This window comes from Carassius gibelio, chromosome A22 (assembly GCF_023724105.1).
Source record: "Carassius gibelio isolate Cgi1373 ecotype wild population from Czech Republic chromosome A22, carGib1.2-hapl.c, whole genome shotgun sequence".
Taxonomy (NCBI): Eukaryota; Metazoa; Chordata; class Actinopteri; order Cypriniformes; family Cyprinidae; genus Carassius; species Carassius gibelio.
The window spans coordinates 18,331,103-18,345,311 of NC_068392.1; the positions used below are offsets into that span (position 1 = coordinate 18,331,103).

The window sequence follows — 14,209 nt, forward strand, 5'->3', positions numbered from 1 at the left end:
AACATGAAATCATCTGACTGGTATTTTATAGATTTGATCACAGCAGAGAAGTGTTTAGGGAACTTCACTCCAACAGTCTGATCACGAGCAGAAGAATAAAGACAAACTCTTACTAACTGTGAACTAGTGAATATTACAACAACAGCAACAATAACTGCAAAACAAACCAACAGAACTGATTCAACAGCATTACACATCACAAAACTGAATCACTGAGCAAACACACTGATCTACAACACAACAGAGAGCATTTCTCTTTCACAAACAGCACTAACTGCACACTTCCTCTCTCAAACTCATCTTTCACTCATATTTGAGTTTAGTGAATACATCATATATCATGAACTACAGCTGGGTTTGAAACTCTGAGATCAGACAGAAAAGACATAAATCTAGAAACACAAAAACACTTGATCATTTACATCATATAATAACTATCCACTGAAACACATTAAGAGAGAATAATACTCACAGAGCAGAAGAGGAAGTGGACTGAGCTCCATACTGACTGAATGATGTCAGACGCTTAAAGACACAGAGTGTGTTAAAGACTCAAGACTTCCTCAAACCTGTGGTCAGATCTTTAGAAACCTCAGACAGATTAAAGACACACAAGTGTACCTCATGTGTTACAGAAGATTGTTTGATAATGTTGATAATCTTGTTTTCACAAAATGTCCCACTGAAAAACATCCAAGTTTTCTACAGAAATGTTGTCATGATCCATGGATTTACAAATCTCTCCAGTCCCTCTCCCAAAAAAACAAAAAAAAATCCCGTCCCAATCCCGGAAGAATGATTCCCGCCCCACCCCCCCACTGCAATGTTGTTGTTGTTGTTGTTTTTTGCAGGAATCTGTCAGTTCCAGTAAAAAAATAATTTATTGAACAAAAGCCATCTTATACATTGCACATTGTGCATTGCACACACACATTAAATTTCATGCAAATCATCCATGCTAGCACACACTTTATCTACTTTATCTTTTATTGCTCATTTGAAAGTAGACATTTCACTCTCTATAGATTTATTTTTTCATAAACACAATTTCAAAGTTTCTTGCTCTAGTTCACATGACCGAAATCTTGTTTGCTTTAATTATTTTACAGAAGCACAACGTTTCTTTGTTATTCTGAATGCACACAAATAAACAGTCTTGACAGATTCAAAAGATTTATTACTTTTATTTGTATGACCAAATATATTTTAAGAGCAAGTGAGAGGTGCCTCCATCTTCGAGCGCCGCTGTTCAGTTTCCACACACACTTCAATAGCACACATTTCTGTTGGTTAACATTAGATTGAGCGACCATGTAAAGTTATTACATCTTTTAGATGAAAAGCTATATTTGAGGTCTATGAATGATAAGTGGGCTTGTGGACGTCCTGCCCGATGTACGCTACTGTATGACATAGATCATCCAATAATAATCTGTCCATCACATGAACATCATTCACACCAAAGCTAACAAACAGAAGAACATAAAGAGACAGGGCAATTAAAATTGAGTTCAAAATTAAAATATAGGCCTAAAGTTTAGAGATTATTTATTTAGAAGATAAGCTATATTTGTGTATAAAGTTGGGGATCAAAGTGTTATTATGATTCCCTGTCCTGCCCTCTCCAGCTGACATTTCCTGTCCCGTCCCAATCCTGTGATTAATATTGATTTTGTTTCCAATCCCGCGTGATTCCTGTGACCCGTGAGAGTCACGAAAACATGTCAGCCTCTAGTTCCAGGCAGCTCTCCTGACCACTTTACAGTTACATATCACTTACACAGTTAACAGTAATAATGGTCACGCAGTTTGCACAAAAAGGTGTCATAGCTGCCCTGATGATTTTATCAGTTAGCCTATCTAGTCTAGCAACTTAAAGGCTAACGTTACACATGAAATTTCTCACCAGTGAGGAGACAGAGCTGTTTAGAGATGCACAGAGGTCATGCTCTCTCTCTTTCTCTCTCTCTGTGTATGTCTGTCTCTCTCGCTCTCTTTCTAATGACTTCATTAATAACTGCATTAGAATGCTATCAACAGCTCAAGCCTCCATTACCAGCTTTAAAATAACATGCTGAAACTAGCACAGGATGCGTTGGAGGAGATGCGGAAGAAATAATCCTACTCACAATTGCGATATAAGTTCAAAAACAGGTGGGATCCCTTTAAATAAATCATCTGTCATTTATTTGTAGGCAATTGTTCCTTACTTAAGTATTTACATGCCAATAAAGTGAACAACAACAGCTCCTCTCTCACTGGTTAGTGTGGTGGAGCGGAAACAGAACAAACCAAACCACAAATATGATCTTAACATCAACCTATTTCTATTCTGTCAGGCCTCTGACACTGATATATTTATACGTGTGAACACAGTTTAATATTCATACACCAAGGCCAGGGATGAGCATTAAAACTAATGCAATGATTATTTTTTCAATCTTAATGAATCCACCTTCACAGACAGGTCACTATAGATCTCCTGAGGAACAGTTCCACTCATTCTCTGCTGTAGGAGAAGAAGAAATGTGTGAATCTTTTAAATCAGCTTAATCAACATCATGTATGTTAGACTTAGACCCTAAACCAGCCTCTTGTATAAAAACAAACAAACAAACAAACAAAAAAAAACACTTTTACTCATTTTACTTAAATCTTAAATTTAAGGCAGTCTCCTCTCAGAGAAATGGTATCTGTGAGGATTTCCAGTCAGGATTTAGACCGTATCATAGTACTGAGACTGCTCTCATCAGAGTTACAGATGACCTGCTCTCTCTGTTAGTGTAACTTTCTCATTAGACTACTGCATGATTGTTGTTGCTAGGAAACTTTGTTTCATTTCCTGTGTTTTTTACTTTTTGTGTTACTGCTAATATTAACGCTTAGCTAAATTTAAAGAGTTAGTTCATCCAAAAATGAAAATTATGTCATTAATAACTCACCCTCATGTCGTTCCAAACCCGTAAGACCTCCGTTCATCTTCTGAACACAGTTTAAGATGTACAGTACAGTACGGAAGAGAAGACAATACTGAATTAAGTTGAAGTTTTTGCTATTTTTGGACCAAAATGTATTTTCGTTGCTTCAAAATATTCTAACGGACCCTCTGATGTCACATGGACTACTTTGATGATGTTTTTCTTACATTTCTGGACATGGACAGTAGACCGTACACACAGCTTCAATGGAGGGACTGAGAGCTCTCGGACTAAATCTAAAATATCTTAAACTGTGTTCAGAAGATTAATGGAGGTCTTTTTTTAGGTGAACTAACCCTTTAACCCCATAAATGCTGGTTTGGACAGTTTTCAGAAATACATTATCTTTTACCATAAAACAATAAACATAATTTTTAGACGGCTTTTTAACATTTTTATAATAACTTTTTTAATGAATTTCAACCTTTTTAATCACACTGTTTATATGCTCTGATAATTAAATGATAGGCCTACTACAATCATCACTTATCACCTCATGCTTTTTTAACCGGGTTATACCTTGGACTCCCCAGTTTTGGTTTGCTAAATAGTGAGGCCTGGCCATAGCCAGTGAAACTACTTAATTAACTGTCGAGCAACAGATAAGGACAGCAGTTTGTAAGTGTTTTGCTCATTTTCTCATTAAACTACTGTGCCATCGTTGCTGCTTGGAAACTTTGTTTAATTTTCTGTGTTTTTACTGTGGTAAATACATGCTGAAGTGCCACTTGTTTTCGCTTTTGCCTATCACGGGACTCCCCAGTTTTGATCTGCTAAATAGTGAGGTGTGGTCAGCTGACTTCAATAATAATAACAGGTACAAATATAAAAGTGGTAGTTTCACAGTGGCAGCTGTCGTGGCAGCCCTCGCATAAAGAGCGACGAGTAAAACCATCGACTCTACCTGCGTGACTCAACCAAGCAAGGACACAGACAAGGAGTATTGCTATCCCAAAAATCTGCGGCCTGTCCTCTACTATGACACTCTCTATTCCAGTTGGTCTCTGGAACTGCCAGTCTGCAGTTAAATAACCATATTTCATTTATTCTATTGCTATTCATTCCTGTCTCATCCTCATGGCCCTAACTGAGACTTGGATCAAACCTGAAGATACTGCAACTCTCGCAGCCCTCTCCACTAATTTCACTTGTTCCCACACCCCTCGTACGACTGGGAGGTGTAGAGGAATCACATGCCATTACTGTAACCCACCCTGTTAAAATCCACTTTGTGGTCATTTATCATTCCCTAGGTCAATTGGGAAATTTCCTGAAGGACTTGGATGTGTTACTGTCAAACTTTCCTGAGGATACGGAACCTATGCTCACCCTCTCCACATCGCCTATTCTTTATGGTTTCATCCTCACTTCCTTCACCCTCTCAGTTTTCAGCTCTGGACACAAACAGTGCTACTCACACTCTTTGCTCCACTCTAACATCTTGCATGGACAACTTTTGCCCACTGTCTTGTAGACCAGCACGCACCACCCCATCAGCCCCCTGGCTGTCCGATGCTCTCCGTGAACATTGCTCTAAACTCAGGGCTGCAGAGAGGAAATGGCAGAAATCAAAAAACTTTACTGACCTAAGTATGTATCAGTCTCTCCTCTCCTTAAGAAACCATCTCTAAATTCAGCACTTCTTGAAAATTACAGACCGGTATCCCTTCTTCCATTCATTAAAAAAACACTTGAGTGAGTTGTTAAACCAGCTTTCTATGTTCCTTGTACAGAACAACCCCCTGGACAGCAACCAATCTGGCTTCAAAAGTGGCCACTCAACTGAGACTGCTCTGCTCTCGGTTACTGAAGCCCTGCGACTAGCAAGAGCAGCTTCAAAGTCCTGGGTACTCATCTTACTGGACCTTTCTGCTGCTTTTGACACTGTTAATCACCAGATTCTCCTGTCTACCCTCAGAAAGATGGGCATCTCTGGAACCACACTCCTGTGGGTGAAGTCCTACCTCTCCGATACATCCTTCAGCGTGTCTTGGAGGGGTGAAGTTTCAAGTCAAAACAACTTACTACTGGGGTTCCTCAAGGCTCAGTACTTGGACCACTTCTCTTCTCCATCTACATGACGCCAATAGGATCTGTAATTCAGAAGTATGGCTTTTCTTATCACTGCTACACTGATGACACCCAACTCTACTTCTCATTCCAACCAGATGACCCGACGGTAGCTGCTCACATTTCAGCCTGTCTGAGTGACATTTCTAGCTGGATGAATGACCATAACCTTCAGCTCAACCTTACTAAGACAGAAGCTAACTCATCATTTCATCAGAATTACTCTATACAGCTGGGTTCGTCAACCATAACTCCTTCCAGGACAGCCAGAAACCTAGGAGTTGTGATGGATCATCAGTTAAGCTTCACAGACCACGTTGCTACAATGACCCGGTCCTGCAGTTTTGCCTTAAACAACATTAGGAAGATTAGACCCTTCCTGTCAGAGCAAGCCACCCAACTTCTTGTCCAAGCTCTTGTTCTATCTAGACTGGACTATTGTAATGCTCTCCTGGCGGGTACTTCCTGCATGTACTGTCAAGCCTCTGCAATTGATCCAGAATGCAGCAGGGAGGGTTGTCTGCAATGAGCCAAAAAAGCTCACGTTACTCCTCTCCTCATCAGGTCACACTGGCTACCAGTAGCTGCTCGCATCAAATTCAAGGTACTGATGCTTGCCTACAAGACGACCACTGGCATGGCACCATTATACCTAAACTCACTAGTTCAAATTTATGCGCCCTCCAGAAGTTTGCGTTCTGCAAGTGAATGGCGCCTTGTGGTGCCATCCCAAAGAAGTTCAAAATCACTCTCACAGACCTTTTCCTGGACTGTGCCCAGCTGGTGGAATGACCTCAATTCGAACAGTCTTTACTCATTTTCAAAAAACACTCATTTCTTTTTTTGCCAGCACTTGACCAACTATTGTCCTCAAACCTTCATTACTCTGTTTATGTGGTAAGTAAACTTTCATGTACTGGCTATCGTTAGCAAGCGGCTACGCTTTTCGTGGCTCCATAGAATGCGTTATTTGTTTCACACTTCAGGCGACAGTGCAGACTACACTGGTCACTGAATGTTTCACACTGTTGATTGTGTAGCGATGTAGTCGGGAAAATCTGAAGAAAGATATAGCTGACATCAGACAAGCATTAATATTTAACTGAGAGAATGATGTGAAAGAGGAAGTACAAGAGAACGAACAAATAGTTTGCATTAAGACACATTACTAAGAGTTTCTAGCTGATGGTGTCAAGATGGCAAATAAACCACATGCAATGTGAGAAGCTCATTTTTTGTGGTTTTCAGATCTTGTTTTGTTAGTGCTTCTTGCAGAATGATAAATGCCAGTAATTTTGAACACATAATAGTTTTAATTTAATTTAAATGTCAATATCACCATCACTCATATTTGGTTAATCCCCTAGGGCCGGTGTTTTTATTTTTATTTTTTGGCTTCTTTCACCTAAATTTTTCTAATTCAAATGTTTACCCTACACACAGAATGGAGGAAATAATTGAATTGCAGACATTTTTTCTTAAAGAAAACCATTTGAACTACAAAATATAAGTGTAATTCTTAATAAATAACATTTTATACATTTCAAATGTTACAATAAACACACACAAAAAAACATAGGCACTTTTTTTTTTTTGATGAATAAAGTCTCTTACTCAGGTTCTACAGTCCAGTTTACTTTGTTTGATGCCACTACATTCTTCGAAATCATTAGACAGAAATGTGCGTGTGGGACAAATACATTTCTAAGCTTAATTTAACTGCTTTAAGTATCATAAAAATACATACATATTTAAGCTTTCAAATGAACCCATATATGGGCTGTTCCCATATAAGGAAGGCTATGTAAATGAAGCATAATAATTTTTAACATGATTTTGGACCTGTATCCGGATCTGCAGTTTATAACGCTTTATTTTTATTTCTTTTTTTTTAATCTCTATTCTTATTCCAGTTTTTCTCAGTTGCTTAGACACTAAAATGTATCATTCAAGCCAAATTTCACAAACACATTTTGTAAAATATTTCTCAGAACTTTTAAAGCTATTCTTGTGTTTCACAACTCTATTCATCATTTGACACCATGTCTTCCTGTTCAGCAGTGTTCACAAACCATTAATGCCACCAAAGCCTGTGGTTCTCACCATGTGAACGCTAACATGCAGCATTTCCACACTGCAGTCAGAACCACAGGATGAGTTAAAAAAGAATCACATGTGAATTCATTGGCTATGCATTCAAGAACAAAAAACAAAAACAAGAAACAACTCAAGAATTGTTTAAAATTGCATATAACTGCATACTAACTGTAATAATTGATGTTATAAAAATAAAGGAGTTTGTTTGCTTTTACTGTGACACTGTGAAAATGTTTTACTTAGGCCTGTTGCGTAATTAAATAACCATCTAATAGTGATTATTAGATCTAACCTCGGTTATTTCAGACAAACGTGATTATTGTGCTTTTATACAACACAACACAAGAGGGAGTCATACACCAAAAGAAACAGAAGAACACCAGTTTGGTTTTCATGCACTACAGTATATGGCTTATATCATCTGAAGTCAAGCCCTATCTTAATGTGAGGGACAGAATTGTATTTACATTGTTAAATTTAAGTTTACAGAAATTACAGCACGTCACGTTCAGTTATGACACTCACTACTGTAAAACTCTCTCTCCAACATGATGTTTTTCTAATATAATACTAGGTCTGGGGATTTGTATAAAAGTGTAATGTATTCAAGTGTGATACTCGTGATGTAAGAGTGTAACGTAAAAAAACACGTGACATGTAAGAACAAAAAGGTAGATAAAGCTTGAGAGTTCTAGAGCCATAGCGTGTCATCTCATTTATTGGTTATAAAACAACAATACATGGTTTTGCACACAGAAAGATTATTAGAAGCCTTTATTTTTCTCATGATTTATATCTTATTTAATGTATTTTATGAGAATACAAATAGTTAACAGAATAAACATCTTTAAATTGTATAATGTGTACCAAAGGTTTTTTTTTAAGATATGTTTTGCTTCTAAATTATACAGTCATCTAGTTTAATTTCATAGCTTATATATTTTTATTCAAATGTAGTTTTTCACTTTTGAGGAAGTGAATATTCAGTGGATTGTGTTTAATGCTAAAATGAACTTTTTGGCTTCACTGATTGTTCTGCAAGTATTCTAATTAAAATAGATAAATGAATAAAAGAGCGAGGGGAAGGTCAATATAGCAGACTCTTTGAACAAGAAAGCCATAATAACACATGAAAAACATATTCATCAACTGTCCAGAAGATGGAAGCAGTGATCCACACATGCTCCTCACATACAGCATGATTTCAAATGAAATTTGAAAATAAAAATCAAATGAAATTATATTAAAATAAAATAAAAAAAGTTACAATAAAATAACTAAAAAAAATAAATTAATTAATTAATATATAATCTAAAAATAAAATTCTTATATATATATATATATATATACACACACACACACACACACACACACAATCACAATAATTAAAGTAATTTGGTTTTATCTGTTAACAACTCCTAGATTATGTTTTTTAAAAGCTTTAACAAACAGCGTTAACAGATTTAGAGGAAACATCTTGCAATAATTTAGAAATTATTTTCTCTGGAAATAACCCATTGTTTATATTTATATATGTATATATATATATATTGAAAGTAAAATACCCTAAATGAACAAATACAAACACGGTGTCCAGTTCTTTATTTAAATGTAACACTTTTGCATACAAAGCAAGATATTTAATTTCAAATTCAGAAACATTACATACAAGAAGACTTTTGGAACGGGTGGTTTAATATTTTGAGTGACGTATGGGTCTACTGTTACGTCAACATAACGAGCAGGGATTCGCTTTGAGTGACAGTCCTTCCGACCAATGGCGAGCAGACTCAGAGCAGCATCGGTCCAATCAGAAGCAGGTGGGCGTGAGCGAAGGATTAATAGCGACAGATCGGGCTCTGTTGAATCAGACGCTGATATCTTTATATTTTAATCACAGAATAACGCAGTTGTGTCGCGATGGTGTCGCACTCGCTGGCTCTACCGATGATCTGTTTCACCACGCTGTGGGGTCTGGTCGGGGTCGTGGCCCCGTTTTTTGTACCGAAAGGACCAAACAGAGGGTGAGGAGGACTGATGCTGGAGTAAAGGCCAAGCGATCCATCCATCTTTAAACGCATTCACTATAGTGTCATTCAGATATTATTACTGCAGTATTATTCTCTATTACATCAGGGTTGATTTTTTTACTTATCTGTTTTTTTATTATTATCAGAGTCATCATCACCAGTTTGGTGCTGACCGCAGTTTGCTGCTATTTATTGTGAGTATAATTATATCTAATATAAATAATCAATGTAGTTATTAATATTTGGAGTAACTGTAATAAAAACATAAATACACCTCCATGCATTATAATGTAACAGTGTTCACAGTGCATTTTTCTGTGATTTGTCTGTAGATGCTATATGTAATTTAAATGAACAGTTTGTTTTGAATATTGACTATTATATTCATATCCATCACAGCTGGTTAATAGCCATACTGGCCCAAACAAACCCTCTATTTGGACCTCAGCTCAAAAACGAGACCATATGGTATCTGCGCTACTTCTGGGAGTAGATGGAGGTACACCGGTGTTCATATCAGCTTATGAGTTAAAAACTGGATTTATGAGCGTACAGATGTTTCTGATTCATTCTCGTGTCTTACAGGTGTCATCTGGAAGATTAAAGACACTATCATAATCAATAAAACCCACAGAATAGTCAAGGATCGACTCCAAGGGAACAATATTGGTGTTATGAAACATGTTTAATGGCTTATTTAGTTTAAACTTGAACATGTTATGTACTTTATGCAACGTAAAGAATAGAAAATGTGGAAATGATATACATGTACAAAGAAACGTAATTGTGCTATTCTTGTGATGTTTAAAGAATTAAGGAATCAGTTTGTGTCCTTTGGATGTCTGAGAGTTGAGTATATGACTATGAGGAAATGCTTTTGTTTGGCATTAAGGCACATGTCAGTCTTTTTTATGATGTTGTCCTCACTTGCATGTGCCACTGTATCCATGTTTACTTGATTAAATTATTCTTTTTTTGTGAAAGATTTTTATTTATAAATGTGATGGAAATAACGAACGAAGGAAATAAAGCAAGTTTGGATGTGAATCTATGTACAGTAAGTGAGTAACCATACAAACAGAAGAAAAAGTGCATGTCTCATGTCAGAAGAAGGTTTGCATGAGTCAAGAAGAAGAAATGTAGGCTACAGATTGTAATGTGTGTACAAAAGCACAAATTGACTTAAAACTTATCTTCACTATACAGTGATCAGTTATTAATAATTTGTCAAAGAAAACGAGCAAAAAGACCTTGACAGCATCTGATTCATCTGTATATTGTGTTTTAGGCTGATTAACTGTGACCTGTTTGAAACTGAAAAGCATGCAGCTGATATACAACCACTGTGGGGCATCCTAATTTATGAATACTAACGCTTATTAATTAATGAAACGTTTAGCCTAGAGTACAACAGTGCTGGCCCACTTTTTCAGACTTGGTTCAGAAGTATTTTTCCAAGTAATTACATGTTCTTTAGAGTAAAGCCTGCCATGAGAGTGAATCACACCATCACAAACTTATATAAGAAGCAGAAAGTATGTGAAAATCAGACAAAAAGAAAAATTGAATTAACTAGAGTACCATACAGCACTGTGAACAAAGTAATAAAAGTAAAAAAAAAAGTAAAACTATTGACTTACAGTTTTTTTTTTATTAATAATATACAAACAAACCAACCATATTATGTTGGTAATTTAACCAGATTATAAATCAAATATTAGTAGGCCATAAAAACACAAGTATAGGTCTCTGCTGGAAAGTAATGAGAGTTACAAGATCAAGGTGTTTTTACACCATGATTCCTGATTGGTTGATGTAATAGTGACGTTAGGTTTAGGGGTGGGGTTGGGTAAGGGGGATCATTTAGATTGCATGATTCAGAAACACCCAGCTGTTTGAAAACACCCACATGGTGATAAACGCCCACTTTTGCTCTGCAGAGACCTAAGTCTCTAAAAACATGTAGACCTGCAGGCGGTGCTTTAAGAGTGGGCGGAGCACTGCAGAGCTTCGACTCTCTGATTGGTCGTTAAGTTTCTGTAGGATTATGGGTAATGCAGTTCTTCACCAGTAATCGCGCTGATTAACATTGTTTAATGACTGCTTCAATTTAAGTGTATATCATTCATAATCAATCTCGAAGCTGATGGTTCATCTGTCTTTACAAACTTGTTCAGAGTCAATCCCCTTGAATGAAAAATTAAAATTGATTACTTCCGGAGGTAGACTATTGCACTATTAAGTCTCTAGCAGACATATCTCAAAATAATTATTTACAGTAAGTGACATAACGTTTCAAGAAGGCTTCCGTCAGGACCATATCATTAATATTAAAAAGCTAAACTTGTAAATCGTGGTGTTGCACTCAGAATTGAATCAGTCTGCAGCAACGCAAAACAAAGTCGTCTCAGTATTTATTTATTTATTTATTTCTGCTATTGGCATTTGACAGTTTGAATTCTGTTGATCTACTTTGAAGTAAGTAATTATTTTTTAAGTAGCCTACTTAGTTTTCATGAGGTGTTATTCATTTCAAATGCTCTCACACATACAGGTGAGAAATCATATTTCAGAATCAGAATCAGAATCAGAATGAGCTTTATTGCCAGGTATGTTTACACATACGAGGAATTTGTTTTTGTTTTCTCTCTGTTTTTTGTCACTCTCTTCTATATATCTTCTTTAACCCATCAATTTTTTTTAAATATTAAATATTGATTAATATACTTAACCTATGTTGGAGACGTTGCAGTAGATTTATTCTGTTTGTCCTCTTCCTGAATGTATATTAAGAGTAATCATTTAAACACGACCAGGTGACTGTGTCAAATCATGCAATTTGTCGCCATTCACCCTGAAGGGCAACTGATTAATGTCCTTTCACAGAAATAGCAGTACAAAGACCGGCTAATAGAAACATGTCAGTCCTGATACAATATCCACTGCGATTTTCTCATAGCAACCCGTTCTGATTACTGGGAGACAAAAAACTGAGGTTAATTAAATGCCAATGAGTCTAGGAAACCTGTAAATTAATCAACACAATCAAAGTCACCTGTCATCTGTCAGGAAGAGATACAAGACGTATCATGTGCAAGGGTGCCGTCAGTGTGTTAATCAAGCTGTTGTTTATGTGGGAGCGGTCTAGTATAGTTTGTCAGTCAGAGAGCAGAGGAAAATGAGCAGTATTTAATTTTAGTTTTTCACACGGTCAAATTGAACCATTGGTTGCATGTGTATCTTACAAATGTGTCTTTAAAGAAATAATTAATCCATAAATGAAATTTTGCAGAAAATGTACTCTATCATTTACAATCAAAATCAAATAGACTTTTCACTGGAGGAAGTGTTATTATAAAAAAAAAAAAGCTTGATTTTATGATGGATTTGTTTCTTTTCACAACTCTTGGCTTCACAGGTCATTAACTGATGTACTGGAGTGATGTGGGTTACTTGTACATTATTGTGATGTTTTTATCAGACTGTCATTCTGACGGCACCCATTCACTGCAGAGGATCCACTGGTGAGACAGTGATGCAATGCTACATTTCTCCAAATCTGATGAAGAAGCAAACTCATGGATGGCCTGAGGGCGAGGACATCTCTAACAAATGGTCATTTTTGGGTGAACTGTTCCTTTAAGAGCTAATTTCGCTCTGTGTGTTGTAGGAGCTGTGGGAGGCGTGTCCTGGGTCAGCAGGTGTGTGTTTCAGGACGCTGGGACGATGCCAGAGAGCTCCAGAATCACCTCGTGGAACCCAGCACAGCAGTGAGCATCACATCACCATGGCAACAACACCACGCATTCATACCACAGATACATTCACTGTTATACAGTTATTCATGATAAACACTGGAAGAAACCCTTCCCCCAAGACCTGCTGATCACGAGCTGTGCCTCAAAGGCCATGACAAAGAGTCGCACAATGGTGTAAGAGCACTTTTGAAACAAGAAAAAAATCATTGTCTCATCCTAAAAGGTTTGATCAGAATGAACAGACTCTGAACTATGCCTTTGACCTTGTTTAAAAGAGACTATTCATTAAATTGCAATGTCCCTCCCCCGTTTTTTATTTTTATTTTTATAGGTAACTCGGCAGTATGAGGTTCACGCTTTGAAAGAAGCAGTGGAGTGTGTGTCGATCCCCGCTGAATCTTTATCAAAGATAGATTTAGAGCAGCTTCAGGTCACATTCTCCTCCAGTGTCTGGCTCTAGAAGCAGAATCAAAGAGATACAGAACCATGACATTTTAAACGGAACGTTTGATTATTCTTTCTGTGTTATCATTCATTCAGACTGATTTTATTAAGAGATGTTCCTCATAACATTGCATTAAAATATGATTTGCAAGCTATATTGCAGTTACTTTCACAATATCGTTTCTCCTTTTCACCAAGCATTTCTCCCTGAAGATGTGTGCAGCAGATCTTAGAAAACCTTTCTGAACCATTCTGGATGTGATTTGAAAAAAAAAAGCTATATTTGTAAGATTTTTGACAGTGCAATAATGCTTACAGAATGCTTTTAGTATTTTGACAGGTAAAATGTTATTTATTTATCTTCTGTCGGGTCACAAGAATGTTAATATATTTTATATGTTAATCATAGTTTTGATGAAAACAAGATGCTTTCAATATTTTGAAAGAACAATATTGTCCTTCTAATCTCCAAACTACTTATCCTCTGTATGGTCACTGGACAATCTAATTATATTCTTAATAGAACTATATGTGCAGTTTTTTTTTTTTTTTTCTAATTTCAATACTTATTCTTGTTAAAGAGTTACGTTTATGTTGTTGTTTATTATAAACAAGAACTGTTGGTCTTTCATTTGTGATTTAATCCTGCATGAGGTTTCAGTTTGATGTGTGACCACAAGCGGGTGCTCTTCTGCACCTCAGAGAACTGTTTCATTCTTCTGCTGAGGCACAAACCTGTGGTCTCTTCTAAAACTGATAAAAAGCATTGATATATGAGTCATGCAAAGAGTAGATAGTAGCAGAATGAGTAAATGAGAAGAAAAAAACTCTT

The 14,209-nt window shown here is 36.6% G+C and overlaps 3 protein-coding genes across 10 annotated transcripts in view; 1 reads left to right on the plus strand and 2 right to left on the minus strand.

The window, feature by feature from the left end:
• The window catches only part of LOC127943028 (Fc receptor-like protein 5), a 37,187-nt gene extending 36,515 nt beyond the window's left edge, over positions 1 to 672 (minus strand). For 6 of the 8 annotated variants that reach the window (XM_052539123.1, XM_052539121.1, XM_052539126.1 and 3 more), the window contains exon 1: positions 473 to 628. In XM_052539123.1, the coding sequence (XP_052395083.1) occupies positions 473 to 503 (31 nt within the window). In that variant the 5' untranslated portion in view covers positions 504 to 628. Of the gene's footprint in view, positions 1 to 472 lie in introns of all 8 variants that reach the window. The other 2 variants (XM_052539124.1, XM_052539122.1) reach the window with 1 other exon arrangement.
• LOC127943031 (Fc receptor-like B) overlaps positions 1 to 717 on the minus strand; it is a 78,431-nt gene extending 77,714 nt beyond the window's left edge. Inside the window, exon 1 of the mRNA XM_052539130.1 lies at positions 622 to 717. The gene's annotated coding sequence lies outside the window, so the exon portion shown is untranslated. The remainder of the gene's footprint in view (positions 1 to 621) is intronic.
• Positions 718 to 8,969: 8,252 nt separating this feature from the next.
• On the plus strand, positions 8,970 to 10,222 carry LOC127943038 (V-type proton ATPase subunit e 2). The gene is made up of 4 exons (XM_052539147.1): positions 8,970 to 9,169; positions 9,322 to 9,369; positions 9,575 to 9,674; positions 9,761 to 10,222. The coding sequence occupies exons 1-3, from the start codon at positions 9,066 to 9,068 to the stop codon at positions 9,666 to 9,668; spliced, it is 246 nt and encodes an 81-aa protein (XP_052395107.1). The 5' UTR covers positions 8,970 to 9,065; the 3' UTR covers positions 9,669 to 9,674; positions 9,761 to 10,222.
• Positions 10,223 to 14,209: the final 3,987 nt, after the last annotated feature.